This window comes from Sceloporus undulatus, chromosome 4, assembly GCF_019175285.1.
Source record: "Sceloporus undulatus isolate JIND9_A2432 ecotype Alabama chromosome 4, SceUnd_v1.1, whole genome shotgun sequence".
Lineage (NCBI taxonomy): Eukaryota > Metazoa > Chordata > Lepidosauria > Squamata > Phrynosomatidae > Sceloporus > Sceloporus undulatus.
The window spans coordinates 69,788,742-69,809,290 of NC_056525.1; the positions used below are offsets into that span (position 1 = coordinate 69,788,742).

At 39.2% G+C, this 20,549-nt stretch overlaps 1 protein-coding gene across 1 annotated transcript in view; it reads right to left on the reverse strand.

Moving 5' to 3' along the window:
• Positions 1–1,413: 1,413 nt before the first annotated feature.
• GNAT2 (G protein subunit alpha transducin 2) overlaps positions 1,414–20,549 on the reverse strand; it is a 21,469-nt gene continuing 2,333 nt past the window's right edge. Inside the window, exons 2-9 of the mRNA XM_042462769.1 lie at positions 13,585–13,627; positions 11,667–11,808; positions 9,691–9,848; positions 7,804–7,932; positions 6,822–6,951; positions 4,337–4,490; positions 3,320–3,527; positions 1,414–2,377 (exon numbers count right to left, since the gene is read on the reverse strand). Coding sequence (XP_042318703.1) covers positions 3,337–3,527; positions 4,337–4,490; positions 6,822–6,951; positions 7,804–7,932; positions 9,691–9,848; positions 11,667–11,808; positions 13,585–13,627 — 947 coding nt within the window. The 3' untranslated portion in view covers positions 1,414–2,377; positions 3,320–3,336. The remainder of the gene's footprint in view (positions 2,378–3,319; positions 3,528–4,336; positions 4,491–6,821; positions 6,952–7,803; positions 7,933–9,690; positions 9,849–11,666; positions 11,809–13,584; positions 13,628–20,549) is intronic.

A 20,549-nucleotide genomic window follows, 5' to 3' on the forward strand; every position in this document is an offset into this window, starting at 1 on the left:
ATAAAATAGAACTGATGTTACTAACCTTTCATGTAATAATACTTCTGGAACTTTTGTATTCATTTCTGAATAATTTTGATACCAGGTTTCCACAGTATTGATAGACATACTATGGGGGAGGGGGGAGGAACATGAGCAATCCAGATGTTCATTACACTTTCCTCATCTCTAGCCAACATAACTGACAATGAGAGGTGTCTGATAACTGACAATGAGAGGTGTCTGACAACATCTGGCAAGCTCACATATCCCCTATTCCTGGTTTATTCAAATATGGCTGAGGCTGGAGGCACTTTGTATCTGCAGGATATTACAATAGCTATTTAGAATTCTCCATAGTGACTATTTACTATAGACTATAATGGCTAAGAGTACAGCAAAAGGGTGATCCAAATTCTCTTCACTTGGGAGGCTGTTACAGATTACTGGGTTTCTAGGTTTCTCTGTGTGCACACTTTGGTATGATAGTGTTGAAAATTAGTGTTTAACACTGTAAGGTAATGTACTCATTTTCAAAAGTCAAGTTAGCTGCAGCTTGCCCAAGGGTACTCAGGGCTGATTTCATATATGCATGTTTAGTACACAGTATTTGGTCAGTTATTGGCAAGCTAAATCATTCTGTTGAAAAACAGTGTTTAAACTGACATTTGATTTCTATCTGAGCTTTGTTTTGTGAAAATTTCACACATGCAACCTATACCTTAATGCTGCAGTCACTGAATACACATATGAGACTTTGGTGTTTATCAGACGAGCTCTTAAAGAGGTACTATTCCAGTGTGACTCCTCTAGCTGCCTCCTGTTGCATGCTGGGATTGGCAGTTTTAAGGAGGGGTATTTAGAATTCTCAGGCAGAGAAGTTCAGCTCCTTAAAACTGCCAATCCCAGCATGCAACAGGAGGCTGCTAGAGGAGTCACACTGGAATAGTAGCTCTTTAAGAGCATAGTGTGATAAACATCTTTGTCTTAGGGGTGAAGCAGACAGGGTAAAAGGAGCAGCCACAGGCTGCTCCGGGGTTGTGGTGACTGGACGCTGTGGTTCCGAAGCTGACTGCTGCCATAGTCCCAAATGTGCTGCCAGCAGGTAGGGGTTTTGCCTCTCCCTTTTGGACCAACTTCCTCCCATATTAGGCAGCCTCGAAGCAACTTCCAGGAGGTTTGGAACCTGTGTCTTTTGAACATCATGTCACCAGAGCTTTATTTGGCCTGTGTATTTCGTGCACTAGTTAAAATTTAACTCCAGGTCCTCAAATACAATGTTAACCACTGAATTGTACTGATTCTTACACTATTAAGCCTCTGTGCAAAGCATGAAAATGTGTTGGATGTTTTTTGGAAACAAATATGAAAATTAAGGAAGTCAGAATAATTACTTTTTAAAATAGATAACACAGTCAACAGTTTTAATGCACATTTCTTTATTTTTGGATTTTCTACATTTAGTTGAAGCTGTATAAGCAATTTTTTCCAGTAAATATTAATACAAAGAGAATATTGTCTAGTAACATGACTTATTTACAAATGGTCAAGAACAATACAGTTCTAAATACCAGAATGAGAGCCCTGACATAACCATTTCCACTTTGAATCTTTTCTATTTCCTATATGTTAGGAGAAATTATCTAACCCTATGACTTGCTTTGGTACACTGTTGTGACCTTTTAATAACAGTGACAAGTGAGACAGCTAGAGCAATTGTCTCCACAGCAGGAGGTAAAGTGAGTTGGGCTGAGATCAGTACTGATACATTCTGTGGGATTAGTATGGAGAGGAAGATTCAGTCTGGGTTCATTACGCCTTCAGTACTGATTTAGTTGAATACTGGAAGGAAAATAAATTACCTACTTAAGGCTGTGGGGACAAATTGGACCAGTTTGAGAGAACAGTGTGTGATCATTTAGAAGTTTTCAGAGATGCCACCCAAGTTTTGGGGCTTATCTGAGCACACATAAAATATAGGAGTTATTGGACTTCGGTTTTATCAGATGGTGATTTTCACAATCAGGAGAATCATAGTCCAGACTATTTGTAGGTAAAGGAAGTGAACCATTCTATCAAAGAATCCACAAAAGCACTGATTATATTTTTCCCAGAGAGAGTGATGCTTTTTAAAAGATCACAGTTGTGTAGAGACAGGAAAGTCCAATGTTTGACACATGATCCCTTGTTTGCAGATGAGATTTTGTTGTTTCATGTTCATTTTGTTTCAGAATTTACAGATTGCAGAGTATGTCAGAAAGAAGAATAATCATATTACTGGAGGTATACAGTTTGCATCATGGATGGGATATAGAAAAGTGTGGACTGTCCGGTGACTTCTATTTACTCCGTTGGCTCTGCTCAGCAGAACAGTGAAGCTATCTGGAAGTCCTTTTTCCTAATGGATTAAGAAAGTGAAAGATTATTTTGAGAAATAAAATAAAAATTACATTGCAGCATTTTAATTCCAAAACAGCTCATGCCATTCCAGACAAACTGATGAAAAATTCCTCTCAAATTTCATCTTGTATCCAACACATTGGACATGTTATAAGTGCAGATGTCATTTCAGGCTGCTCATAAGATTGGCAGCCTGCTGACTTTTGATGTCTGATCATTCTCATTTGCTGGAGAAGTAACTTAACAATGATGGACCAGGCTCCTACTGGGGGTTGAGACAACATAAACCATGGACTGAGAGTATGTGGATTTTGCTATTCCCACTGCAAAGAGAAGCAGTGTAGGTCAAGGAGTCAGCATGCTTGCTTATCCCAAACTAAAAAGAATTCAGTGGACTTGCCACTTTTTATGTGACAACCTAGCCTGTGTCAACTAGGCAGAAGATAAGAAAAATCAGAACACATACATAGTTCTTTTCAAAAGAGAATTCCCCCCTCCCTATGTAGTATTAGGATTACTACTACCTATGCAGTAGGTGCTCCAATTCTCTATCTTAACTATATAATTACTGGTATATAATGTTTAGTACCAGTTAATGAAATTTATATGCAAAGGAACTGGGGAAACTGCCTCAGAACTCAGTGGTAGTTCAACCTCTTAATTAATTCAATACTATGTTAATCTTCCTAAAACAGGTCTTTAAACCTGCTGCAATCTGAAGAAGGCTAAGAATGCTGCTAAAATAAGTGGTGGGTTAGTGTTTTTGTAGCAATAGTATCCATTGGATTGGGCTACTGGGGTAAGCACAAATGCAAGATCAGGTATAAGAATTGTTTTAAACATTTAATAGCTAAATGCTAAAGTATAGTACACTCATCCACTTGTCTTTCTAACAGAGAATTACTAGAACATTATGTTCTATCTATAGGATAAAAATTACCTTTAAAAAATGAAGATTTAGAAGAGACCACAGTCCTTGAGGTTCTCCTTGATGATGACATCTGTGACAGCATCAAATACAAATTTGACGTTCTGTGTGTCTGTGGCACAAGTCATGTGACTGTAGATTTCTTTCACATCTTTTCTCATGTTCAGATCAAGGAACTGAAGCTTAATGTAGTTGCCTGCATCTTCAAATGTATTGGGACCTGTGTCAAAGTGGAAACAAGATATAGAAATGTTGCTGAAAGAAGCTTAGCTTATTTGAAATGTACAACTTCAATCCTTCCATGAGGAAGGTCCTTTGTTCCAAGGGAGTCTCCTATTGGGAAGGGAAGGGGAGGGGAGTTTTGACAATTTCTTCTTCCCTCTTTGTTACCTCCCACTTTACTTCAGAGAGATCACAAGAATACACTGGAAAAATCTATTTCCACCAGTGGAGGCATCCTGTGAACAGAGTTTTGCCCTTGGAGTTTTAGGTCCCAAGTCGGTAAGTTTCACGTCTGCCTTGCAACTTCCTTCTCTTGCTTCATACAAAAATGTATTCATTGTATAAAAACATTCCTTAGCAACATTTTTGCAAAGCGGTCTTCAATTATATGGGAGAAAAACAAACCAATAAACCCCTTTGTGCCTCTCCAGTGCTTTGTGTATGAAAATGAGAGTAAAATGTAGCATTCATAATAAACACAATGCAAATTGAAATGAATTTTTATATTTTGTAGTATGTGTTTGCAATTTGCCATGAGATCTTTTTAAGATCGTAAGGTACACAAGATACTGAATGATGACTTTGGTGCAACAAGAGGGGTTATTTACTCAAAGGAGTGTGTCACAAATGAGCTTCTGTGTTTTGTTTCAAACCATTAAATCTTTAGCCCAGTTGCAAGAGAAAAATTAAGGCTTATTCATATTTGACACCATTTATACAAGAGAAAAGAAAAGGGCTGTGTGAATTGGCTTCTCTGATCTAATGACTTTATTAGGAAGAATAAAAAGGACAAACTTAGCAACTCACCATCATAATCTGGGAAGCAAATACTGAGGTGTACTTTCTTGATCTTTTCTTCAAAAAGGTCCTTCTTGTTCAGGAATAGAATGATGGAGGTAGCAGCAAAGAACTTATGATTGCATATACTGTTGAACAGATGCAAGGATTCATGCATGCGGTTCTAGGGAGAAGACCACAAGTTTTAAAACAACTAAGCTTCAAAATTTGTGCCAAGTATCTGTTCATTTTATCGTCAAAATACACTGCTAGACTCCATCAGAAAATATTCCTAGGTACATTGACTTCAAATTTGAAGCTGCATTCCTTAAAATAATGAAAATGGATGGTTCCACTGAATAAACAATAATATGAGAAATATAGTTGTTCTGTAAAAAGAAATATGTGGATATGAATCCATATACTGTATGTAATAATGTTCTAACTTTATCAAATGCAAAGCAACCAAGCTCCTTTTAAAAGCTTGCTTATAAAACCTTTAAGGAAAAAATGTTACTTTTAAAGAAATAAAAGGTCAAATCTAGCATTCCTGCTGAAGCAAAGGTAGGTTGGAGGGTGATTTTCTTTTAGAAAAGATCTTCCTGCAGCTCCCCCAAACCCTTGAAAATAAGCTTTTAAAACTGGCAATTCTGAGAATTTTGCCCCTCCTAATTTCTGCATATAGAGAGAATACTGGAATCTCCCTCCACCTAATAATCTCTCAGACTAAAATAAAAGTGTACAAGTTTTATTTGAGTGGAGTCTCCCAAATGCTGTGCTTCTATCCTCTCAGTTTACAGTAGCAGCAGGCATATATGGTTTTATTTTTGAACGTAAGATTTGCTACATTGGGCTATGAGCAGCAGTGTATAATTTCATTGGTATCGATAAAGCGGCTGCATGCAACAGGCTTCAGGGCCCGATCACTGAAATATGCTTTTTTAAAATTGCAAAACTTGTTAAGTGTACTTCTTCTGTGTTCGTTTTGGTTAGATTTTCAGCAGTCCAAATGCTGCTGTTGAAGATAAATCCATGCTTTTAGTTCAGAAATGTGCAAAAGATAGATCAGGATACTGGTAACATTCCAGGTGAAAGGAAGTACAGAAGATTGGTAAGGGTTGTGACTTTAAATTGTTTTTAACAACAGCAAAATGCAAATGTGTCTGTCCTCCGAATCCTAAAACATAATATTTGGACAGAAACTAGGTATTTTTGTATGTGTATGAAAAGACGTACACCTCAGTTCTGCCAATAGGCAAATTCTGAGCTGAATTTTTAGAGAGAGACAACTGCATTGGCAAGTGGGACATTACTCTCACACACATACCTGGGCCTCAGAGCACTGCTGCACCCAAACTAGAAGTGAAGTGCTGTCACACCAGGTTTTTTAAAGCGGGGGGTTCTGGGGGCCACAAAAAGAGGAGGTTGGAAGCAGCATGCAGCCCATATGTTACCCACCTGTGGCTTAACGATTCCCTTATGCTTTAGTTCTGTCTGTTCCACTGAGCCACTACCTAGACCTTTGGTTCTAGTTCATGAATCTCGGGGAGCTAGTAAAAAACAAAATTGAGCAAATCCCACAAGTGTTCCCCCCCCCACTTGTGCTTTAGTGTTGTACAGGGGGATAATGTTGAACAGAGGTGTACAAATTTTGGGAAAAGGGGCAAGTCTACACCACTCACACTTCTCCTTTGGAAATCCAACAGTGTTGCTGGTTCTCCTTTTTTAAAAGAAACTGATTACCTTTCCACTCTGGTTTTCAGGAACCCATTAGTAAAACTAGGAAGGGAATTCTTATTATTATTCATGTATTTGCTAAAGCCTGCATGCTGATGTCACTTTTGACGTAGGTTGATGAGGTTCTCCCTGTCCTTATAATTCACATGGAGGATTGGAATGAACTAGATCTGTTGTAGCTGTTCTGCGCAAGTTAATCCTACCTCCCAACTTCTTAACTGCTTACAGAAAGATATTTAATTTCAGGCAGAGGTTAAGACAATGTCAGGCAAATGTTATTTGCTTCTTGGACTTGCATCAGAGCAGCGTGTTGTGGCAAACAAACCAGTAGGTACCCTCAGGGCTCTTTAATTTTCTTCCTCATGTTGTGCACAACTTTCATCAGGTTATTTGTTTAAGGGGAAGAATCTAGCACCACTGTAATTTCTGTGGTGGTGGAGGTGCCTGATGTGATTTTTGATTTTGCAGTATAGACAGATGGTTGGCAGTGAAGCACCTATTGACTCTGTTCATAGATTTGGGACCTTCAGCTGATAGGCCTGATTTCACCTGTAGAAGGTAAAAATCTTTCCTATGGAGGCTCCCAGGCCACCATTGCTCCCTGTGGTGTGGAAGCAGAAACCTTCCAATCCAGAAAAGGGAGTATCACACAGCCTGCTGCTCTCTGCTGGCATTTACAGGCACCATCAGAGTTCCAGGGTTGGAACCTCATTGGCACCTACAAAAAGGTGCTTTTGTCTATGCATGCATGACTTAGAGTTTGAACCAAAAAACATACCACTTCATCATCTTCTACCAACACCATGTCATAAGCACTGAGAGCTCCACAGAAGATGATGCAAGTCACTCCTTCAAAGCAGTGGATCCACTTTTTGCGCTCTGACCTCTGTCCACCTACGTCAAACATCCTGCAAAAGGAAGAATGATGTTTGTGACATTTATTTAGCACTGTTCGAAATAATACACTGCAGGAAAAGAGCCACCCGGCTGATATGTAGTTTAAATGAACGTAACATTTAGTAGTATAAATAAATTATTGTTTTATTACTCATCAGGCTGTTTAAGGCTGCATGACCATAACGTAGACCAGGGGTAGGTAAAATGTTGTCCATGGGCTGCATACAGTTCCCTAGGGCTGTTTTTGTGGCCCGCTAGGGTAAAAAAAAAATTTTTTTGCCAAAAAGAATGTTCCAAAATGTCCAGAAACGATTTCTAGGTGGTATGGAAGGGCCCCCACTGGACCACCACCATCCAGATCAAAGTAAAATTTTGCAAACTTGTATTTCCCCCTCAAAAGGTCTGCAAATGCCCACTAGGGGCCCAGGAAGGCCTCAAAACATGCCTTACAGGGTGGTAACAGAATAATAAAATAAATGAAATAATAAAATAAATGAAATAGCCTACGCTTATTGCCTCAGAAAAAAAGTAATACATACCAAATCCTTAAACCCAGAAGGTCTTTTGAAAAATTGGGTGTCTGCCTGGTGCCTGAGGACAGTGTTAGGACCAGGTAGGCTTTTGGGGATGATTTCTTAACTTCAAGTCCATCAGTAAGAGTGTGCTGTTTCATTTGGCAAAAATGCACAGAATGAGACCTCATGTATTTGTACTCAGTTCCCAGAGTCACCAATACAAGGGGTTAATAATTAAAGTTCAAAGGATTTAAGAATGTATCCATACTGCACATTGGGCAAAAGAAATTGAATTAGTTATGATTAGACAGTCAACAAGGAATTCATGAAAGGTAGGGGGTTGCTTACCTGAAGTTGAGGTCTTTGACAGAGAACTTTGTTTCTATGATACCTGTAGTTTTAACTCGTGATCTCAATACATCCTGTTCATTGGGTAGATAGTTAGGAGCTGTGATCCTATCCAGTTGGTTCAGGTAACTATACAAGAAAGCAAAGTAGAAGTTCATAATTTCTACCTGTAAATTGTAGATTTTATTGTAACATTTCACAATCACTTGATTAAATCATTTGTATTCCAGTTTTACATAAGGAGAGGTAAGCTCACCCAGCAAAAGCTTTCTAAAGCCTTAATACATGATTAGGCTTTTGAACCCAGATCTTCCAAGTTCAAACCACCACAGAATTCTGGCTGAACACTGACACCCTAAAGACAGACAAGTCAGGTATGATCCAAGACAGTGACTGCATTGCCTGCTGTAAATATTCAGCAATTCAGAAAGCTATGAAGTGACAACTAGGAGTTGATTGCTGATTTTCTTCTTCATGTACCCAATTAGAATATAATGGGTTAAGCAGGAGTCTGACGTAAGCAATGGTTAGCTCTTTTCTAATTCAGTGACGTTGGAGGCATAAAAACATTTACCACTATGTTTGCTTTAGGTTACTGTAAGAATAGTGTGAGTTAATATTTTGCAGTTTGTTGTACTGCTTTGCTTGGTTGGATCTAGTTACAGTTACAATTGTTTGTTTTTCTTAGAAAGCATGCAAATCCTTTACATAGATTAACTAAGCCTCTGTTTTAAATGTTTAACAATAGCAAAAACAAAAGGACAGTTCCTTGATCAAATATGTCAGTGAGAAGCTTACAATATACAGGCTATGTGGAAAGCAACTCCTCTCTTTCCTATGTACCTACCAGTTGGATGGGAGCTGGTGGGCCAGGCTGCTTGGGTCTTCTCCACTGACCATCTCTCCTATAGGATGAGAGGGTGCCAGTGGGGAAGATTAATATGATCAACCATGCCAGCATAAGCAGACAGCTCTCATGTTGCTCAGCATTTGCAAAAAGAGGACTATGGGGTTGTAAATTGTTGTAATACACAAGGACAACAATTGTTGATAGGAATCTGTTCTCTTATGTGCAAATATTATTTCCAAGGCTGCACTGAATCTATGACTGTGAGTGAATTAGGCACTTATTCAGGAGACTTCAAATCCTTCCAGGAGCAGCTGTAACACTAGCTCCCACTGTCTTATTCTTTGTCTTATCCTTCCCACTGGTCAGGATAAATAGGGAAAAATAAATCTCACTCTTGTCTCACACAGTTCTAGTTTAACTGCACAAGCACAGTCTTTCTGTTCTGGAAATTGGGCTTTAAGTTGGAGCCAGGCCAGAAGGCCCAGGAGTGTTGTTTGAGATTCCTCTAACCCTATTTCTGATTGATCCCAACAAATCTCACAAGATCTAGGCAACAGACAAAAGGACGTTTCCATAAATATCATATATGATCTACAGTTCATCCTTGATCACCTCTGCTCTTATAATAATGGAGACTACAGCCAAGACTCAAACTCTCTGGCTTTATGGGCTCCTCTGGAACGAGGGAAGGAAGTAGCCTCTGCTTTGTACTAAGCTGGTTGTGTTTCAAATGATGGTAAAAACGTGAGTAGGTGAGTCCATAACAGGTTTGTACTGAATAAGCTCATTATGATCTTTCTTAAACAGAGCCAGGGAACCTGTTGCCCTCTGAATACTGATGAACTACTACTCCTATTATTACTTATCATTGACCAGGCTGATGGGAATTGGCGTCCCTGTAACAGCTGGCGGGCCAGAGGTTCTCCAGCTCTGTTCTTCAAAATCTTCTCATCACAAACACTTGAGCTGATAGTATGTCCTCTCCTCTCTCCATTATGATATTTTCCATAGAGATATGACTGTAAAGACAGACTCACTATGCAGCAGAGTCATTCAGCTGGTACTCAGCTGCTCGCTCAAAGCAGGCCTGAACCCCTCCATCTTTCCAGAGCTTCTTTATACAGTCCACTAGCTCTGGAGGCATGGTTCCCTCTTCAATGGAGTCTGCCAAGTTGAACAGCTGTCGCCCATCATCCTGAAAAAGACGTATAATCTATAAGGTGACCATGTTTCCTTGATATCTTGAAGCATGGCTGAAAAATGAGGTTCAAAGATGGAATCTTGTCTGTGTTTGATCTTGTGGAAACAATGCATCCCACCACCTCTGTCAAAAAACTGGGAATATTTTAATCCTTCATAACTTTGAGAGAGGCTTTTTTCCTCACTGAAGAAACTAGATGATGATTACCCAAAGAAAGGGAAAAGATAAAAACAATTGTTGACCATGGCTGTTGAGGAAAGGGTAAAAAGTAGTTAAGTCAAAATTGCAATAGATCAGATTTGACCAAGGCATAGTAAAACTTTTACAGTTGATCCTGTGGAGCATTATAAGAAGGACATGTTATCTGTTGATGATAGTAACATCCAGGGAATCTTCCTATAACAGAATAACTGGACAACGATAGTGTCTTGACTTCCATGTTTCCTCTCAAATAGGCACACTGGTGGCTCCCCCAGGGTCTTCACAAATCTTGACATGATTTGTGCAGTTCTCCAACATAGAAGCTTACCAGGAAAATCAGGTGCTGGCTGGCATCTCAGCACATTTTCACCAGCACCGAATTTAATTAGTATTTTGTACCCCACTATTATTTATAGCAGCTGAGGATATGTTGGGTGTAGCCATAAACATCATCAACTGAGACGCCACTAGAAGTTGGTCCTGGTCCCACAGCTTTGTGCCTGAGCTCCTGAGGAAATTATCCGACGGGGAAATTGGGGAAGAAAAAAGCATACTCTTGGAATAATTACACAATCACTCTGAAGATTATCAGATGACGTTGTGCTTATCCAGGCCTTATCCCAGGAAGAACCAGGAATACTCCAGTAACAAACCATTCCTGGATGAATGGGTTGTTACTGGAGCATTCCTGGTTCTTCCTGGGATAAGGCCTGGATAAGCGCAACGTCATCTGATAATCTTCATCAGATAATGAATGGGTTATTGCTGGAAATTTCCTGGGTCTTCACAGGAGAAGTCTTGGATAAGCGTGATATGTCTGAAAATCTTCAGCATGATCACACAACTTTGTCAGGAGTATACTTTTTACTCCCGTCTTTTTTTTCCAGCTCTGAAAATCTGAGGATCCATTGAGAAGAGACTAGTAAATGGTCAAACAAAATTTTGTTTAACCACCAGGTGGCATCATGCAATAACTGCCTCATCCTGAGGAAATGTGAAACCATCCTGTTACAAAGAAGTAGCTCTCTTGTTAGTCTCTTGCAGTATAAAAAGAAGTGGGAGGGAGAAGGAATGTAGCAACATCTTTAAGACTTAACTGGTGTATATGTGTGTGTTAGTATACACACACATATATGCTACTATACACACACATATGCACCACCACTACTACACATGTATACACACACATATACACTACAGAAACACACTCACAATATCTTAAGACCTGGTTTTCACTCTTTACTGCATTTGAAAAAGTCCGTTTATACCAAAAAAAAAAAGCTCCTGGTAAAGTTAAAACCAGTTAGTCTTAAAGGTGATACCACATTCTTCTCTCTCTCTCTCTCTCCCCACTTTTTTCCTTTCCTCCATTTTATCTTTTTAACTTGCATGACTTTAATGTGTATGACTGGTTAACACATAACTATTTCCTAGTGTTAGAACAATTTCCAACTTTTTAAAAAGTTCTGTTCTGCCCTCTGCCTCCACTTCAGGTAGACCTAGGAAAATTACTGTTTTGGATTACAGCTCCCAGAGCCCTCTAGCTTATATGACCAGTAATGCTTCCAGGTTGAAGGAGAACATTCTTTGACTAATTATGATAATACTGACCCCTCGGCTTGAATCAGCATAATCTATTCCCAAAGTGGTCATGCCTCTGATGATGGCCAAAATGGACTGTAGTATGTTGCCATAAATGACTGCTTTGAACTCCAAACATTCCTCTTCCGTGTAGCCATCTTGGTGGATAATCCTGTGTTAAGTAGCAGAAGATACAATCATTTCATATGAAATGCCAAACTATATTTTGAAGTTGTACCAATTTTATATAGCTACACACAGAGGGATACAGATGGCAAAAATTCACTTGTGAAGAAAAACAAAAAGGCTGTTGTTCATGATAAAATAAAAGCTTATTTTATATCAGGCAATTTTTCACTCACCAAAGTGGTATGCAAAAAAAATATGACAATAATTAAAAACTGTCACATGAAACAATAAACTACAGTATTTTTTTTAAAATAAAAAAGACAAACTATAAAGATCTGTCTTCCTGAATACAGAAAGACTGGAGGACCCATCATAATTCCATTTTAGAGGGGTTCCTTGTATCAGGAGCAACACAGAACAAAGTCCTTTTTCCAGGGCTCAATTAAGACAAATTGAGGCACTAACTGCAGCAAATCTAAGAGGCTCCATAGTATTACCAAAAAGTATGCACTCTAACAGAAAAGACAATTAAAACAGAAATAATAAATGTAGGCAGGGGATATTCCATTTAAAGGTTCTTCATAACCTGAGATCTTGAGCTGTAGGTTACTTAGTTTGTGTGCAAATCTGTTCCTAGGCCCTACAAGTGGGTCTCTGCTAATGAGTGGAGGATATTCCAGAGATCCTGTTGACCTTAATAACCAAGCTGGTTCATTCCAAGACAGTCAGTCCCTCAGACAGCTAGGCTCTAGGCTGCTTGGAGCAGTAAAGGTTAAAAACAACACCTTGAAATTTGCCCAGAAAACAACTGGCAATCAATGCTGTTCTTTCAGCATTGGAGTGATTTCAGTTCAGGAAGCGGGAGCAGGACCTGCCCATAGACCTGACAGTGAGATCATGTCTTAGCTGAGGAGTGGATTTTGGCTCTGCCTGAATTGTGCTCTTGAGTGCCATTCCCATTACTTGTATAGCAGAAATACTGCCCATCCCACTGATGCTTCCTGCCCTTATCCCCTGAGATTGTGAAAGTTGTAAATCTAGAATAGGCTAATGGTCTATTTAAATTTCTTGGTAGTAGAGATAAAAACATTTGTGGCCAGAAATGGGGTGTGGGGAAGAATATCTGGTCTTTCCATCCTCTGGAAGTGAATTTGTAGCAACAGTTATCATGCTTCTCAGTATGTCTGGCACTGAACTCTGAAATTCTGGCAACTAAAACCACCAGGTTTGTTAGCCAATGTTACACTTTGACAGCTCCTTTGCTGCATGTAGTAGCATTTCAACACTGATTACTGCTACCATGAAGGCACCCCTCTCCATCTCTATGGTTTGCATTTTCCTAGTAGCACGTCAATATTAAGTTCAAGATCCAAGAGAAAAGAGAGCTAAGTAATAGCTCTATATCTGTCTTCATGGTGCTTTCACTTTTATACTCATTTCACAGAACTTAGAAAACTGCTATTCTTGGATCTCCTATGAGAAACATTTAAACTATATGCACAGAAATCAGTGTTGATTGCTGATCAGTACCTGTTTGAAAAGGAATTTCTTATCCTATACGGGATCAGCTGAAGAATCAAGCAGTTGCTCCCTGTTGTCCTAGCTTGGTTTTAACCAAATGCTATTTTTATTTGTGTTTTAATCCTTCCATAATCTCTTTAAGTTATTTGCCTTAGCCCAGCTTGGTTGCCAGCAACACTGAAAGTGCCTGTCAATATGCTACACTAGGCTGACATGAAACAAACACAGAAGAAAAACTCTAAAGAGCACAGCTGTCTTCTGGACTCTTTGTACCCCAGTTCCAACATATGGTACTCACTTCATCTGTTTGACAATTGTACTCTTGCCTGACTCACCAGCACCTAGAATGGGTAAAAGAAAGTAGATTGATGCCAGTATACAAGGAAAGAAATACACAGAGATCAAATAGTTTGCAAACAGGCAAAATATATTTCCTTATTTCCATAACTTGGAATAACCATGTTGACCTATGTGTTTGGGGAGTTGTAGGTTGCAAAAGTAACTTTTCCCTGCTCTCTTTACTTGCACAAGGATAGCTTTGTTAGTTGATTGTAGCAAGCAACAACATGAAATCATGTGGTACCATAAAGATGAACAAATGCTTATGCAGTGTTTTTCTATTATCATTGTTGTGCATTGCCAAGGTCACGGCTGGAAATGAATTTATATAACCTGCCAGTAAATGTTAGTGCCTACTCATATATGAGGTACTGCATCATAGAAAGGGGAGGATCTTCATAGTTTTCTGTTCTGTGAAGGAGTGGTGTCAGGAAAGCCAACACCTCCTCTTCAGATGATAATGGGAGCAAGCTATTCACATGGGCAGTGAGACACCTGAATAGCAAAGGTGCTACAGCATCAGAGCCAGGGCCTAGGATGACCTATGAAATTTTACAGCATCACCACACGAGCTTCAAAGAATTGCAAATGTCACTACTAGACATGCTCAGGAAGCATACTTTAGTTGTGTTTAAATCCACCAGAATCTCTGAAAGGTGGTGGGTGTGGTGTTACACAAGCAATTCAGACTATTGTTGTTGTTGTTGTTTTTGTTGTTGTTATTATTATGTTTTATTTATATACAAACAGTAAAATAGATAAGAGTAAACCTGCCCATAGTGTACAATCTAAGAAATAATAGCACAATACATGAATAAATTCTTTAAATCTGATAGCTCACTCATGGTTAAGAGTGCAAGGGAGGTGGGCACATTGATGTGGTTAGGAACAGGAAGAGAGGAAAGAATTTTTAAAATGTGTGGAATAACAACATCAACTAGTGGACTTTTGTAAACAAGGTGAAAACATTTTCAAAGGATTAGTGACATCTTTCTGCAAATACTAACAGCCCACTGTTAGCCTGAATCTTGGCAATGTTTCATTGGATTCTGTGGACAGTAACTTTCCTGTCCCACATATCTATGAAGAAAAAGGTTTGCTTAATGCTACGAACAGGATGGTCTCTACATACTGCATATGCTTATGTATAAATCTAGAAATTTTGGTCATAACATTGACCCCAAAAAATTTGAGTTAACTTATCCACAGGTTAATGTGAGTCCTGTACTTTAACTCTTACTTTAAAAATGAACCATTCCCTGGTGAAAGGCAAGGGTGTAATCTGTCCTGGAAGCATTGACCCACCTCCCCTACTCTCTCATCCATCCACTCTTTAGGGTGAGCACAAACAGTTATGCCTGATGGAATTTTGTAAAAACTTTAGCATTGTTTTCCTTTGCTTCATCATTTAGATCCCTTGTTACACACTACTAAGTTTTACCCTTGACTTACAGTATCCATGGATCATATCAAAATCCATAATTTTGGCACTAGAATCTGACCTTGACCTATACAGGAGGTCAATGTATAGTTGAGTATATATGGTAGTCAGAGGCCTTCTACATACTTCTGGTTTACCTATTTCAAAAGTGAGCCATTAAAATAATTTTCAGAATTTAAGGCTGGCATGTAACTTGTTTGAAAATGAGACCTGCCTGTAACTTTATTATAATGGCAATAAAACGTGTTGCTTTTAGATCTGGTGGTTCAATAGGTTATTTCTCCATCAAACAATAAAATGTTTTACTATTACTAATCATCTTTCTCCTTGCATCTTTCCAGAGATTGCTTAAACCATGCATTAGGCTGAAATGGTCAGTGTTTTGGGGTGGTTTAAGAACTGTAATACTTCACACTATTGGTGGGAATTCATTTCTCAGAATGCTCTTGTATGTTAAATTCAGAACCAAAACAGACTCACAAGAAGTAGGAAATTAGCAGAGTAAGATACAGGCTGGTCTTGCATTCCTCCACTTGATGCACCACTCCATTTTATTTTCAAGGATTTTTTTAAAGTGAGAAAACATTACAAAATGGCATCTACCATCTTGCATCTGGAATCAATATAATCACTTTCTACCATTGAGGATGGAGCAAACTTGTTTGTGCTGCTCCAGAGATTAGGACAATGGATTCAAGCTACAGGAAACGAGATTCCTTCTAAACATTAGGAAGAACTTCCTGGTGCTAAGAGCTGTTTGATAGTGGAACACACTGCCTTCGAGAGTGATGAAGTCTCCTCCATTGGAGGTTTTTAAACAGAGGCTGGATGGCTGACTGCCAGAAGTGCTTTGATTGTGTGTTCCTGCATGGCAGGGAATTGTACTTGAGGGCTCTTGAGGGCTCTTCCAACTCTGATTCTATGAATCTATTTCATTCTGTCTCATAAGGCACATATCTACCTCATAACGCACATGTAGAATGGACCATATATTTTAGCAAGCACATCTGTGCTAAAACATATAAATCAACTATGGTATGTCTTATTTTAACACAAAATGTAGCTGTTACTTTGTTGTCTACTTCATGGACACTGGGAGTCACCCATATTGATATTCCAATGGTAAAAAGGCACAGTGGAAATGTGGTAGACCCAAATTTTAGTGAGAACTGCACTCCCATCCTTAGGGTGCATGTTCAGAGATGTGTCTCACCACTTTCCCACTCAGTTCCTTTTCTTCTGCTGTGAGAACAGAAGAATGTTGTTCTCTTGACAACAGAAAGCTCTTGTGTGCACACACACTGAGAGTAAGGACATGTTTTTGGTGATGTTCAGTTTCGTAATGTCCCAGAAATGATTCTGTGCACCCTCTTTCTAAATTCACAGTTGTGCTTTACTCGCACCTGTTATGCTTTAGATGTGTTTAACTGCACATCTCAGTTTTCCCCAAAAACATCTAAAGAACACCACTGTGGAGAAGATGACATACTCATTCACACTACATAATACACCAGTTTTTGTGTTGAATTGATTGAGCAATTTAGTGCCGAATAGATGTTCACACTATTCAAACGGCAATCAAATTTGCACATTTCAATTTACTCCACTTTTTGTTCACATTCATCAATAGGATCAAATCAAAATGGAGTTGGTTCAAAGGGATGACTGTGCCACCGGGAACTGAATACAATCAACAGCGTGTTCACACTTGCGATGAATCGATTAATTTAAAAACATGTGGGGAATGCCATGGATTCAGAAGAACCAGTTTAACTGGGTTTAGCTCTGCAGCCCCCTGGCAAACCACACCAGAAATTCAGTGCAAGTGCAAACAAAGGCCCTTGAAACTGGTTTACACCGGTTTGAAAACCAGTTTATTATGTAGTGTGAATGAGGCCTTAGAGGTATAAACAAGACAGAGTTTTTTGGTTATGTAATATTTTTCTACTGAAGATGTGTGAAGTAGTAAGAATAAACTCACTGTTCTAATTAATTAGTAGAAAACGACCTACATTTCTCCTTCATAAACCAATGAAAATGCTGGCCTTGTTTGCCAGTCTATCTACCAGATGCCCCCCTCCCCATAGGCCACAATAAAGATTGAGAGTTCTTTATTATTTTACTCAGTACAAGACAATTTCCCATTTTTCCTGTGTTTCATTGCAGCTGTGATGGTATATATATAAACTTGTTAGAGTCTGGGCTATGTTACGTTCTTATCAGAGCTTCAACTTTTTAAAAAGCCTGGAACAGGGATAATATTCAGATTTCTGGGAATTGTGGCATACCATCTACAGCTGTTTCCCTGGAAAACAAGGCTCCTCCTAGTGCCAAGATTTTTTTTTAAAAAAACCCTGCAGTCTCCCCTAACTTGGTACCCTCTCAGATGTGGACAACAGTTCCCACCAGCCCATGGCCCTGGCAGGGGATGCTTGGAATTGTAGTACCACCCATCTGAAGGGTGCCACTTTAGGAAATGCTATGGTACTTTTGAGCACCTTGATTACTGCCCAAATTTGACAGTAATTAGAGAGAGAGAGAGAGAGAGAGAGGTGATGGCCACTATCTTTGTGGAACATAAAGTCTTCTTTATTGATGTTTTTATTGCTTGCAAAACCATATGGGTTATGCCACTCCCAGCATGAAGTGTGAGAAAGTGGAATAGGGATGGCTGTGGGTGTTGCTACAACACACTGTACTGTAAAAAAAGAAAAGAAAAGAGGCAACATAATTACTAAGGAGGAAGTTACCATGGGAATAAAAGTGGGTATAGAACTGATTATTATACTGAGACCTGACCCCCATGCTGTGCTTTGCAAGCAGCCACACAGTTTCTTCCACATATCAGAGCCTTCTGTAACTACTTCTTTTACACTTGGCTTTTTCATTTCTGAAGCTTTTCAGTCTTTTTTTCTAATTGGATCCACCCTCCTATTGTAGAATCCAGGGTTTAGGGGGAGGGAAAAGTTGGTATTGGATTTGTGCTTTTGATGTAACCAGTGTCCATGATGGTTTTTTTTTATTTAAAAAAAAAAAGAGGAGACCCTGGTGTTGCATTCACCTGAATGTTGTTTATTTCTTGTTAAAGTGTTCTTCCTCCCTCCTTGTTACCTATATATTGGAAGATAGTGTGACTAATGTGTTTAAAGATGTGTTGTGGAGTAGCACAGTGTGACGGTTATGATGCCTACTGACTGCTACCTATTACATCCCTAAGAGGCAAACTGCATAACTTTGCCCTAGGTATCCATTTTAGTTTTCTTGAGGCAGATACTGTAGTGGATTAAGAGAGAAGATTCACAGCAAGTTTTAAAGGTCTATCTTGGCTATAACCAAGGTCTAATTACAATTCCTTCACTCAACAAAGACGTTTGTAACCAATATGGACATTTGCCATGGTTACCTGTTTGTCCTTCACTTCAGGATTGGGGAACTTTTTGCCCTCCAGATGTTTTGGTCTAAGGGATTGTGGGCATGGGAATTCAAAACATCTGGAGGGTCAAATGTCTCTCTCTCTCCCCCCCCCCCCCAACCTCATAGTATAGTGAACTGCTGGACTGCAGTTCCCACGATCCCTCACCATTGACACTCTTGGCAAAGTGCCTGGGAGTCAAAGTCCAGCAATATCTGAAGGGCCACAGGTTGCACACCCTTACATAAGAAATAATTGCAATATAGGGAGTCATGGTGATCCTTGATTCTCCCTAAATGGATCTCTGCTCACCCCTCTCCCATCACTTGTACCCTTCAGTGATCTTTTAATAAAGTTTTATCATTTTATTAGTTGCTTTAGAGGTTTGGCACTTCCCAACAGTGTCTAGAAGTGGAAGAGTTCTCTTTCCCCATGTAATAAAACAGCAAGCAGGATCAGGAGCAAGGCTACCAGCTATTCCAATACATGGAGACTGATCCTGCATGGAAGCTAGCATAAATAAAACTGTGACATAAAAATGCCTGTCTGGAGGCTTTGGGGAGAATTTTATTGTCCGCTTGGACAATAAATGCCTACATACATTGATTCCACTACATGCTCATTCTGACTGTTTTCCATAGCCTTTAGAGCAAATTCCATAGCTACTTAGCATACCTGAAAAGGGACAGTGCTATTAACTGAACTATCTTTAAATCCCTACCAGATCACAGAAGATTTACTTTTTGTAAGCAATGTGAGTCATGCCTTTGGATGTAATATTTGTCTAAGTATAAATCCACAGTAAAAATATTTCCAAATGACCTCCCACAGATGTAAAGTGCTATACAAGTATTGGCCCCAAATCAATCCATCATGACAATTCCTCAGACTAGTTTTTCACTGTATGGAGGTATCTAGTTTTTGCAAAGTATGGCACAATCATGAACTGAAATGAGGAATAGTTTTAGGCTGCAATCCTATTCCAACTTAGTTGGGAGTAGGTTCCATTGAATTCAGTGGGATTTACTTCTTCATAGCCATGTATAGGATAATACTAGAAATATTTCCCCCTTTATACCTAAATTTCTAGTTCCAGACTGAGTGAAGATCAGAAGCCCTAAGCTGATCCAACCAGTGTGAGCCATTAACACTGTGATTTTATGTTTCCTTTAAAAAAAAAGTCTACTTAATACTTGCAAAACTGATACCTGTGAAACTGATTCATACATCAGTTTAACAGGGGCCAATTTATGTGTCATTCTAAATCAATAACCTGCATTGTAGCTATGCTAGCCTAGAAGCATGTATTCTTAACACACTCTTGTAACTGTGATTTCTTCTCTTGCCCTTCAGTCTTCTTCAGTGGCCATGGTATCTTTCCTCATCTCACCATTTTAAGCTTCTTATTCCAAAACAGGAAGCTGCTTAGAATTAGGATTTATGCGCCCTGATTCCAACCTCCCTGCTGTCACCTGGATGAACCCACATTGCACAAAGGCAGGCAAGTACAGACTACCTGCTGCTTGCCTTCACTTTGCAAACAGCAACTGCTGTTTGAGCAATGCTCCTTCACGTATTTGATGAACACGCTTCTTTTTTCTGGGGGAGCATTGGCTTACAAAGCCATGCTGTATAAGTAGGGATGTGTTTCCTTCCTAGTTGCTGTTCATAGTTGAGATTTCCAGTTCTTCATATTAATGTTTGCTGAACCAAAGAGCAGCAGGGCCAATATATTTTCTTGCTGTAGAGGAATAATTGTTTTTTAAAAAAATCTTACTCTTTGCTTGATTGTCAATGGCAAGGAGGTGAATAGGCTTTCTGTCCTTGGCATTGTCACATCTTTGCTCCTATATCCTCTTGGCTATATCCTTTTGGCTTGGGGTGGTGTGGCTCTCTATATGTTCTTATCCTAAAACTCTCCTCAGCCATACCTAACATAAGCAATGATGAGCTACAGACCCCAAACACTTGGAGGATCACAGTTGCCCATCTCTACTCCAGGCTTTTTGCCTAGAAGATCTATATTTTTCAGGCCACTACTGCAACAAGATATTCCTCTTTCTCTGTCCAG